This window comes from Castor canadensis, chromosome 2 (genome assembly GCF_047511655.1).
Source record: "Castor canadensis chromosome 2, mCasCan1.hap1v2, whole genome shotgun sequence".
Classification (NCBI taxonomy): domain Eukaryota; kingdom Metazoa; phylum Chordata; class Mammalia; order Rodentia; family Castoridae; genus Castor; species Castor canadensis.
Window position 1 is genome coordinate 133,018,332 of NC_133387.1, and position 12,596 is coordinate 133,030,927.

General features: G+C 39.2%; 1 protein-coding gene and 1 pseudogene across 2 annotated transcripts in view; one reads left to right on the top strand and one right to left on the bottom strand.

Moving 5' to 3' along the window:
* Vps39 (VPS39 subunit of HOPS complex) overlaps positions 1 to 12,596 on the bottom strand; it is a 48,458-nt gene that overhangs the window by 31,724 nt on the left and 4,138 nt on the right. For both annotated transcript variants that reach the window (XM_020158030.2, XM_020158031.2), the window contains exons 2-6: positions 7,429 to 7,494; positions 3,721 to 3,785; positions 2,959 to 3,001; positions 1,384 to 1,478; positions 258 to 356 (exon numbers count right to left, since the gene is read on the bottom strand). In XM_020158030.2, coding sequence (XP_020013619.1) covers positions 258 to 356; positions 1,384 to 1,478; positions 2,959 to 3,001; positions 3,721 to 3,785; positions 7,429 to 7,494 — 368 coding nt within the window. The remainder of the gene's footprint in view (positions 1 to 257; positions 357 to 1,383; positions 1,479 to 2,958; positions 3,002 to 3,720; positions 3,786 to 7,428; positions 7,495 to 12,596) is intronic.
* Positions 7,617 to 8,688, top strand: LOC109682657 (leukocyte surface antigen CD53 pseudogene; annotated as a pseudogene).

Here is a 12,596-nt window from a genome sequence, read left to right on the forward strand (position 1 = left end):
TACCCTTAGTAGAAATGCAGGTCATCTAGGACCTAGACAAAGTACATTGGTGAAAGACACCAATCTAGATATGGAGAATTGTGCCACAAGGGCCAAGCAAGCTGCCTGGTACTTTGCCCCACAGTACCTGGCTGGGGAGGGCTACAAGCTGGGGGTCCTGAGCTTCTCTAGAACTGGACAGAGGGTCTTTCAAGATGTGGACTGATTACAGCACCAGCTCCCATCCAACCCATAGGCCAGGCACAAGTGAACTTTACCTGCAGTTCATGAAATTCCCTGTCCTTCCAGAAATAGAGCTGCAGTTTCTTTTTCACTGCCACACACATCCGCAATACCTCCTCACCAGTCTTAGTGTGCTGGGAAGAGATACCCAGATTAAATAAGGGTGTACATACAATGGTTCCACAGTACAGTGACAACCACAGTACAGATTTTCTAAACTGAAATGGATGGTAATCTGAAAACCCATTGTATTATAAAGCCATGATGCCAGAAAAGCTGGGCAGAAGAACACCATTCTCTATGATGTACTCAGAACAATTGGCTAAGGAGCACTTCATCCCCAAGGCTAGCCAGTCCCAAACCCCAGCAGCACATGGGCATTCGCAATCCAGAGGAAAAATCCAGGGAAGGGCTTCCCCTGTGTAACTGCTTCCTCTTTTTTTTTCCCTTCAGTGCTAGGGATTGAACTCAAGCCTTGCACATACTAGGGAAGTGCTCTACCACTGAGCTGCACCCCAGCCTCCTTTTTTAAATTGAATGTTCCTTGACCATGGTTGTTATGAGCTAGGTCACAGCCAGTATGTGCCAGTGATAGCAAGCTCACTCTCAATCCTGTGAAGGAATTGGGAAAAGAAAATTCCTAAGCATAAAACAATGCAGTGTCAAAGTGAACCACAAATGCTAAAGTGTGATCAGAGCTGAGTGGAGGTGAGGGGGAGGCAGATTTTGAAATGTGTGGAAGATGAATTGGCAAAAATAAGGAGCGATGTCTTTTTTGAACGAAAACTTCCAAAAGACAAAGACCATAGTAATCTGCATGTCGATTTAACTTGTTCTATATAATAATTGTCATTATTGCAATGTTCATGACAATGTTTGGTCTTGCTTTCCCACCAACAGTTTGTCTGGGCAAGTGTTTTTACACTTGGTTAGTTGCCTCCTGTCATACATATGTCCAGCACTCTAATTTGCAAACACACAGTAAACACAAACATTTCAACTTCACACTACATATAATGGGGGAATATATAATATAATCCAAAAGAAAATATTCTCTTTGGAGTCTTCTGGGTTTGGAGCACCAGTGCCATGGAACGGCAGGAATATAAGGAGACTGCACTGGTTAAGCACAAAGCCATAGTTCATCTTGTGTCCACTTACCTGGAGGTCACATGTGAACAGTGATGCTCCCTTTGCCTTTGAAACTGTAGTGATCTGTTGAAATGTCAATAGGTCATGGACATAAATGTTGCTTTCTGTTTGGGAGGAAAAATTCCAGTATTACCATTCTCTAATATAGTCACTTTCAAGACAAAAAAGTAATTGTGTAACATCTAGAGGAACTAGATGGCAGATGTTGGTTGAAGATGTACTTCAGTTTCACTAACAATGATTCATTCTGGGATTTATCAGTACAAAACATTTCAAGAGACCACCTGATCTTCTGAACTTGGATAGTTTGTTCCTTAAAAATTTGGGCTGACTTTAATAAAAGAGCTCTTTCACTTCCAAAGTACTCCTATGTCTGCCTTCTCAAGTCTGGAATTGTATAATACAGTATTCGTACAAGAAATGACTTTCAAAGCTCCAACTAGGAAAAAGAAATACTCAGTGGATTTTGTACAAACCATGGCAAGGATTTGATGCAGAGCTAGCTAAATAATACAGTGGTCTCAGATTACTTCGTTCTAAGACCCCCAGGGGATGACTGAGTCAGAGTAACACTAAACCCTGTATATAAATTTTTCTTACTCATATGTATCTATGAAAATTTAAGTTATAAATTAGCTAGAGAGGTTAAAAGTGTAACAAACAATAAAACAAAACATTATAATAACATGCTGTGATTAAAAAATTTATGTGAATGTAGTATCTCTCTTTCTTAAAACAGCTTATTGTAAAGTACTTGCTACCCTCCTTTCAAACCTGAGGCTAACCACAGGCAACTGAAACTGGAGGCAGTGAACTGTGGCTAGGGGGACCATGGTAACTTCACCTTGGCCTCATGCCTAGTTTTATTAACGAAGACTGAATTGCTTAAATGTTCATCTGTGGACCTAGGAAAAAGTTTACAATGATTCTGCTACATCGGCCCCGGGCCAAACAGAAGAATGTGAGACAAATTTCCAGTCCGCCTCTGCTTGCCAAGAAAAGGCTTCTCTAGATGCCTTTTGTGAAACTATGGCTTTTCAAACAAGGCCCTCAACAGTCTGGCCTCATCTGCCTCTCACCTGATGGCTCACAATCCTCCACCGCACATTCTCAGTCTACTTGCCAGGCACTGCTACGTGGTGGGAACAACTTGTTCAAGTTCCCTCTGGCTATACTGCTCTGCCTACTTCTCTCTTTCTGTGGGAAGTCTCACCATCCATTAGACTTTGCAGTCTCTCCCACTGCTAAGATCCCTCAGCTCTTACCACTTTGTATCACCGTCACTTTCTGTTACTTTGATCTTCATAATCAGTATATAAGTATCAAAGATAGAAACAATGTTGCATGACTTGGCATTCCCAAGGGCTAGTTCAGGTCTTACACAATAAATGCTTGATCATGAATGAATGAAGCAAGAAGCCTTGGGGAAGAAAGTTCAAGTTTTGGGGAAGCCTTTATTACCTGCATACCTTGCTGCACTTGGTTTAGAATATTATCAGCTCATTGTTAACTACCATCAAAATAACCATGAAAGGGCGATTTGTGTTTTGACACATGAAATACAAATGCAACCCCTTTTCTTACCTAACAAGCTGACTAGAATCTTAAACTGGGAAACCACATGGATCTGGAAAATAACAAATCATTAGATTCAATTAAACATTGCTGACAAGGTTTAGCAAATGCTCATTTAGCAACAGTACTAAAAAGGAACTGAGGAGCGTATATCAGTTACAGGCATCTGACTCATGTTTATGTGCAACCACAATTTCTGCTTGTGAAAGAGGATCTCAGGCACATGATACATGGGCTATGATCCCTATGCAAATGAAAGGGTAGAAAAAGAGGGTTCAAAGAGTTAATAAGCAATGTTATCAAAGTTCTAGCACTGGCAGATGCTATGGTTTAGACATGGTGATATGGTTTAAATGTGCTCTGCAAGGTTCATGTGCTGGCAGATTGGTCTCCAGTGTGGTGATATTAAGAGGTGGGGTCTGGTGGGAGGTTACTGGGAGCATGGGATCTGAAGGGATATGATAGTTCTATGGAATTAGCTCTCAAGAGAGGGTTGTTATAAAAGAGCAAGTCCCTTTCTGAATCATTCTTTTGCTTCTTATTTGGCAATATGATTTCTCCCTCTTGCATGTGCTCCTACCATGAGGTCGTTACCAGAGCTGGACTGACACTAGCACCTTTCCTTGAGCCTCTAGAATGGTGCTAAATAAATCTCTTTTCTTTACAAAGTAGCCTGCTTCTGGTATTTTGTTATAGTATTGAAAAGCAGACTAATACAGCAAGGTTTCAGATAAGCCAAATATTCATGTAGTGACAATCATCACTGCTTACCTGCTGAATCTTTTTGGAGAAGTTCTTATTGGATTTCTCTAGTGTCACTTCAAACCTGTTGCAACCTATGGAAAAGAAATAAAAATTTGTAGTTCCAAACCTATGTATACATATTAAAAACAACAAAAATTCTGGTTCACACTGTTCTACGTTAAGTCCTTAAAAGTTCCTAAAATACCGCAAGTCAGAGATGTAAAATAGGCAGCTGTTTTACTGAGCAGAGTAAGCTGCTTTCAATCCCAATTTTAGAACAGAGGGCTTCATGCACTTCTGGCATTATAAGAAAGGTTCAAACAAAGGTGACTCAAGTAGAAAGGTACCTATTAGTCTGAAGGTCTTACCCTACAAAATATACCTTGGCAGAGTGTTTCATAAGGAAGAGTAGAAATAGTAAAGGTCAAATATATGAGCCCAAGCAATGAAACCTAGCCAAAAGCATACTTACATGTAACCCAATTCCCAGTAGCTACCCTGTGTCTATATAACAGAGAAAACACTCATCCCATCGCCAGAGCTAGAGCAATGTCATGCTTCTACACTTACTGCTGCTTTCAGGTGATGCTACAGCTGATGGCACTGTTGCAAAAAAGGGGAAAAAGGTAATATACCATAAAAAAATGTAAACTCAGTTTTGCTGGAGATGATAAAATATTCAGTCTCAGAAGTCACCAAAGAATGAAACAGACAGAAATTATCATAGAAACAGCATCTATCATGAAGCAGGAATTAGATACCAGCTTCTGGATTAAAATTTTTGCGTATGTTCTCTGCATCTCATGTCCAATGAGTAGGCATCATTATCACAAGTTCATATTTGAGGGGCTGATGGGTTATGCTGCTAGGAAGTAGCTAGTGAGAGTCAGGGTCTAGAAGCAAACTCAGCTGACTCTGATCCTGTGCTTGGATGCTGGCTTCCCCTCATCTCCGCTGGCACCTAAATTCTCCTTTACGGAGGGAATGCTCACCTTTGCTCTCCTGGACCACTCCTCCCAGCTCCCTGTGCCCATGCCCCCTGGAAGTCAGTGTGGACTCTTTGAGCAGCCACAATGACTCGTGTCACCATGCCAGTCTTCCTTCCTCTATGTGTGCCCCCACAGAACAGATAAAGATGGGGCCCTCAAGTTGCAGAGACACTCTAGAACATGTCTTGGTATTCTGTCATTACATTTCATAAGAAAAAAAAGCATTCCTGTTTGATAAAAAGTTCTACATTTGCAATTTTCTTTATAAGCAAAATTCCCTAGGGCAGACATTCTCAAACTTTTTGGTCCTAGGACCCCTTCATAATTAATCTTAAAAGTTACTGGGCACCACAAAGAACTTTTATGTGGTTATTTCTATGAATGCTTACCAAATTAGAAATTAAAATTGAGAAATACTTAAAATATATACTTATTAACTCATTACTATACTGAAAACGTATACTTTTTATTAACATATTAATAACCCCATCTCAGTAGAAATAACAGTTTAATGAAAGATAACTATTTTTCCATAACAACAAAAATCTGCATTGTTTTACACTTTTATAAACTTGTACTGCCTGGTTTAATAGAAATCAGCTGGACTCTCATATGTGTCTCTGCATTTAATCTGCTGTTTTTGTGGTGCTGGGGACCAAATTCAGGGCCTCGGATTCTAGGCAAGTGCTCTACACACTACTGGGAGTACCACATACAATCTGGTTTTTTTTTTTTTTTTTTTTTTTTTGGTGGTACTGGGTTTGAACTCAGGGCTTCATGCTTGCTAGGTAGGCTGTACCACTTGAGCCACTCCACCAGTCCTCAATCTGTTTTTATAAATTTTTTTGGTTGAAGTGTTTGAGACAAATCTACCCTTATATAGATATATAGTTGGAAAACAAAGAGATATTTTAATAGTTTTTCAGATAATTGTGGATCATCCTCTTTGGTACTGTAGCAAAGTTTGGCAAATGGAGTTTCTTGTAATGGAGAATCAACGTCAAACCTATCAATGAACTATTTTCTACTATGTTACATTAAAACCCACTGGTGTATTGCATACTTTGAATGGATCTTTTATTTATGCCTGATTTAGAAACTGCATGCACTGGTCAGCTGGAAAACACTGTTCAATAGTCATGCAGTTTTCCAACTGCTGGCACATTTCATCATAGGACAGTAAAAACCACATTCATTACTATCACTCCAATTTCACTGGGAAAATCTTTAAGCATTAAGAAGCTGTCAAGTTCATGGAAGTAAATGCAAGTAACTCTAATTTTCTCTTGACAACTCAAACTTTATCATTTCTAACAAACACTGCCAGTTGTTTTCTTTGAAGTGACTTCATTTTTGAAAAAATGGTCTGAAAAATCAGTGTCATTCTTTCAAGTAAAAATGACACTCTATGAAAAATATTGGTCAGTTCATAATGTAACTCAACCACAAGTGCTTTCCCTGAGATAGCCATGCACACCTTGGCACCTCGCACAAGTTTCATGTGTATTTCTCATTATATCCACACAGGATTATTTAAAACATACAGTACCAAATATAACACACAATAAAATTACAACTTTTACTGTTTTAGCAAGAACATTCTTAAGTGAAACTAGCTTAAAGGAAAAATAAACAAACAAGCAAATAAACAACAACAAAAAAAAACCCTCTACCACTGTTAGTGAGTGCATGGTAGAGAAAACCATGGCAACCACCAGTACAGTTTGTCTTAATCTGGGCTCAGGGCCAGCAGTCTTAATTACCATTACTCTTGTATCATCACTGAAAATGTTGACACAATAAAAATAAAACAAACATTTTAGTTATTGTGAACTTAGTTTTAAGTTTGCAGGGTTTCTAAGGACCTTGGAGATACTCAGTGTCTAGAGATCTCTTATAACTATTGCTCTCCAGTGACAACACAACTGAAATAAACCTATAGTTGTTAATGTCTTTGATGCGAATTACTCTTACCCCTCTTACCTTACCACTACTTACTAAGGAAATACAAGTTAGATTAAAAACTATGAAAGCTGTGGTTTTGTAGGTCTAATATGGTTGAATCATGACAAGTTGGTTTGACCTACTTTGGCATTAACAGAAGATATCTATAGACTAAGGCTCTAAGGCATAATATCCAAACATCAATTCTCCATAAAGGCAACATAAGGTAATAGGTGCTTTTTTTCCCCAATAAAGGATACCCCTTAGCAGGATTTCAAGTACTTTACTTATTATTTTACATAATTATTGACAGAGTTACATTTGATTAGATATTATTATATCTGGTCCCAACAACCTTGTGAAACATACTACAGAAGAGAAAACAGACACTAGAAGGATCTGCTCACAGTTACAAGGCCAGGGAGAACCAAAACTGGACACAGACCAGATCACTTCCCTCATGAGTTAATAAGATCCTCTATATCAATGGTTCCTAGTTTTTTCTCTTCCACTGCACATCATTTATACAGGAATCTTATTTCCATCAGTAATATTTCTCACTACTGGAGTGAGTCTCCAATAAGTGAGAAGGGAGAAATATTCAGCCCTACCTCCCAGCTGGGAGTAGGGAACATTTTGTGGAAAAAAACAAATCCCTAAAGATTCTTACATGTTCCTCCCCATTTTCCCACCATACTCTCTCCAATTCCCAATCACTCTTTTAATGGTCCAGGTATACCAGCTGGCTATCAAACTTGTATTTTGCATGCACAGCAGTCCGCATCAGTTCTGGAAAGCTTACCAACATCTTTCCGAATCCTATAGAGAAGAAGATGTCCTTGTTTGGTTCCAACAAGAAGCCATTCCTCTGGAAAAGAAAAAAGCCAAGAGAAATGTCAATTAGTTTTATATGGGCTTGTAATAATCAATGATCAAGAGAATGGGTTGCTTTCAGCAACAACTGTCTTGCAAAGCTAAAGAGTGTTTATTATGTCCAAGGCTGGGGGTGTGGCTCAGTGGTAGAGAATTTGCCTAGCATGCACAAGGTCCTGGGCTTGATCCCAGCAGGGGGGAGGGGGAAGGAGAAAAAAAAAGGAGACGTATCTGAGAATGAACTGAAACTATTTATTGAATAATTACTAGGTTAGAGATATTAAAGAGTCCCTGCTTCACTGTTTCAAAATTAAACTGACCAAAAAGATAAAAGGACCTTTTACTGGTATTTTCTGCCCTCACTTCTCCTTTTACACAAAAAACCCCAACATCTGGGTTACCATCCCTGTCAGTGGCCACCTCAAAAATGATCACCAAATTCTGCCTGAAGCAGAGGGAGACAGTGCCTGCATAAGGGCAAGAACATCCCAGCATAGGCACGAGTACCTGGAACTTGCTGAAATATCCTGTCTTTCTTCACCTTGCTCTTTGGTTCTGGGACTGTTGCACTTTGGGCTTTGGGAGGTATATGGTTGATCCATATCAACTTTGGAGTGCTCTTCTACAGCCTCCCATTGCTCAGGCTCGGCAATGTACTTGTCGTAGTGGGCTCCATTATCTTGGTGGTCACCATTCTGGACTGCATGGGCTCTATCAAGGAGAGTAAGTGCCTGCTGATGTCATTCTTTGTTCTGCTGCCTATCACCCTCCTTGCCGAAGTGACTTTGGCTATCCTGCTTAGTACACCAACAAAAGTTGACAGATATGCAGCTGAGGGTCTGCCCATAGCATCAAATGTTACCACTCAGACAACAGTGCCAAGGCAGTGTGAAACTCCATTTAGTCATCTTTGCACTGTGGTGTAAATAGCACAGGTGACTGGACCAGCGGCCAACCAGCATCTTTCCCCTCATATCCACAAGTTAAGTGTTGCTATACAAAAGCCCAACTGTGGTTTCACTCTGGTTTCTTGTGTATTGGAATCATTACCTTCTGTTTATGACCCAGGTGCTGGGACTATCCTATGCACTCACTCTGAAACTGCCAGACTGATAAAACCAATCAGGCCCTAGGGCTTAACTGCTCTGTGCTGGAGCCTTGTTTCATCTCTGGAAACACAAACCACTGACAGCAAGAAGCCCCAAATGATGACCTCCTGGATTGGCATCTTTGTTGTCCTCTCAATTCTTCCCTGTTTGGGTCCCTGTCTTATACAATCAGAGGAGAGCCTGGTACTTCCCATCTCAGAAAGCACAACCATTCATCCACTAATGGTGGGAGCCATGTCTCGCAATACGGTATAATATTCCTGGTGATTGTTTTAGACATGAGAGGCCAAGAGAAGCTGTGGTACTAGTGGCTTCAGATCAAAGAGTAGGTCCAGGATTTGAACGTTTGATCTTCCCACTGCCTGAATCATGCCCAGTCTGCTCTACGAAGTCATCCAAGAGACAAGCTAAAGGGAGTTCTAGAGCCAGACTCACTAGATCATTGTCATAACCCTTTTGAGTAGAGTAGTCCTTCTTCAAAGGCAAGGTTTCATATCAATTTCCTTATTAAAATGCCTTATTGATTTATTCTTCCCAGAAAAGACTATCCAGTGATTCACAACCTGACTTCAGTCAGTCTCTTAGCCTTTGAGTTACATAGCCATAGAGGAGCCCAGAAGCACTGGTATCTCTGGTGGGTTAGCTGATAATCACATTCAGAGGGGCTTTGGTATTATTTCTATATCATGTAAGGTTTTGTTAAAGTACTATTTAAACTCTTCAATAAATAAAATAGTTTATAAAAAGGGTTTTGGGGCTGGAAGTGTGGTTCAAGTGGTAGAAAGCCTGCCTAGCCAATTGTAAGGTCCTGAGTTCAAACCCCAGTACTGTCAAAAAAAAATAAACGGGGGGTGGAGGTGCTTTTTACTTTTATTAAGATAAAATAATAAGATTTTAATTTTTATTGCTTGTATTTATTAAGATATTTTATTTTATTAAGATATATTTTTGAAGCTGGGTATGGTGGTGCATGCCTATAATTGCAGCTATGTGAGAAGCTGAGGCAGGAGGATCATGAGTTCAAGTCTAGCCTGGGCAACACAGCAAGACCTCATCTCAAATGAACAAACAAAAAGATATATACTTTTTAGTTCAGCTAAACTAATAATAAGCTGGAAGTTTATAAAATCACAAAAAGGATAATATAAACATGAAACTAGGAATCCAATGTTAGAAATTAGCTAAAAGCCTTAATGATTTTACTTTAGGAATAAATACAGAATTCACTCAAAAGATGGTCTAGCAGATAACAATAAGTGTTAACAAGAATGTGAAGAAATTAGAACCCTCACACATTGCTGGCAGGAATGTTCAGATGCACATTCCTGGTGCATCTGATTTGGAAAATAGTCTGGCAGTCCTCAAAGGGTTAAACATAGGACTGAGACATGGGTTAAGTGGTAGAACATCTGTCCAGCAAGTGGAAGACCCTGAGTACTGCCAAAAAAATTTTAAAAGGTTAAACATAGAGTATCCCTGTGACCCAAAATTTTCATTCCAGGGAATATTTCCCAAAGAACTGAAAACATAGGTACACACAAAAATTTGTACACAAATGTTCAGAACAGCATTATTTATAATAACTAAAAGGTGGAAAAAAAAATCAAAATGTTGGCCAACTGATGAACCAATAAGCAAAACATGGTACATCCATACTAGCCAGGCATTAGAAGTAGCACTGATGCTTGCTACAACATGGATAAACCTGAAAACATCATGCTAAGTGGAAGAAGCCACACACAAAGGCCACATGAGTCCATGTATATGAAAGTTCAAAAGAGGCAAATCCACAAAGTCAGAACGATCACAGTGGTTGCCATTCACTGGGGTATTTGATGGGAAGTGAGGAGTGAATACTAACGGGTACTGGCTTTCTTTTGGGAGTGATGAAAATGTTCTAACATTAATTACGATGATAGTTATACAACTCTGTGAATGTACTAAAAAACATTGAATTGTATACTTTAAAGTATACAACTGTATGTGATATAAATGACATCTCAATAAAGCTCTTATTTAAAAACAATGACCGAGGTCAGTGACTCTTAATCTTTAGTGCATAGGAGAATTATCTGAGAGCCAGGCACTGGTGGCTCATGCTTGTAATTCTAGCTACTCAGGAGACAGGGTGGAATGGCTCAAAGTGTAGTCCCTGAGTTCAAACCCCAACACCGAAAAAAAAAAAAAAAAAAAGAATGATTTGAGGTTATGTTAAAATACAGATTTCTAGGCTCCGCCCCCAAAGCATTTGATTCAACAGATCTAGAAACAGGTCCAGCGATTTTCCTTTCTAAAAGTTCCCCAGTGATGCTTATACTGTTGGTTCAAGGGCACCTGGGAGCATTTCAAAAGGATTTAAATAATTACTCCATCAGATTCATATTACCTCATGTGGGGAGCTTAAGAATATAAACATACATCTCTCAGCTTTTGATATTGCAACAGAAAGGTCACTCATTTCTTTCATAAACTTGTTCTTATTATTTTGCTTGTTTTGTTCCTAACCTCTCTCTCCTGATCCTCTGCAAAATGAAATACAGTCATGTGTAAGCTTAACAACAGGGACATGGTCTAAGAAATGTGTCCTCAGGCAATTTCATGGCTGTACAAACATCATAGCATGTACTTATACAAACCTAAATGGATAATCTACTATATACCTAAGCTATATGGTATATACTATTATATATATGGCCAGTTGTTTACCAAAAGATTGTAATTTGGCACATGATTGTATTGGATAATAGTACAAAGAATCTTTACTGAGCATGTGTGGTATACCAGAAAATGTTAAGCACATATCATATGTTATTTCGCTAACATTCAACTATCCTTTAAAGAAGGTTCTTTCTTTTAAATCCTCATTTTATAGATGAGGAAGTGGAGGGCAAGGACATACACGATTTGTCCACACATAGGCAGCAGATGGCAGAGCTGGGATTCCAGCTCAACCTATCTGATTTCTAACCACGTTGTGATACACATACTAAGGCATCCCACATCAAAGGATGGGTGTTGGCCTGAGGTTGTCTGAAAGGCAGTAGTTACATTTACAAAAACAGGTCAGGCTCCACATTACAAATATTTCTCCAGGTTCATATCCCTAGTCGTCCAGAAAAAGAGAGTGATTCTATTTTCTATTATTTTATATTTTAAAGGAAAGGGGGGATGCAGAAAGAAAGACACTGGTGCTCTTAAGGACATATGTTAAAATCAGAAATCACACAAGCTCTAATGGAACGCTGTTGACTTTGCTGGAGCAGAACACAGGAAGAAATACTTCAGCTCACAATGTTCTGTAAAAAACATTGTATCTATTTTTTGTAAAACACTATATCTACTTATAGATATCATGACATCAAGCAATCCAGCAAAAAGTAAAGTTGATTTTTAGGATACCCTTTAATAGTTTAGATAAAAATTATATTGACTGGAAAAAAACCAAAACTCACTCATCACAGAAAAACCTATAACTCAATCAAAAGGCAAATATAACACCCACCATACTCCCCATCCTTACCTCTACAGTCTTGCCCTCCAACCCCTGTCAGTTCCTGTTTCCTTATCTCTCTTAACAGCCTCAGTTTCCTCCTAAGTTTGCCAAGGTCTACTAACTTGAGTTCCAAAAGGTACCCTGACACAGTCCATTCCTCCAAAGGGTCCCTGTGACAGCCTCAACTAGTCTCTTTCTGCACAGTCTTCCACATTTGTTGACAGTTATCATATAGAAGCTCCACAATGTGGTCACATTGTGGCTAAACTCCCCATGAAAATGCACTAACAAAATTCAATTCAAACTCCTAAGCATGACAGCATGACATTCAAGAGTCTACTTCTGGACTGGGGGGTGTGGTTCAAGTGGTAGAGCACTTCCCTATCATGAGTGAGGCCCTGGATTCAATCCCCACTACTGAAAAAAAAATTCTGCTCCCCATTTTTTTTTTAAGTTTTTTTTCTGCTTCCCATTTTACGGAAACACTTATTGCCA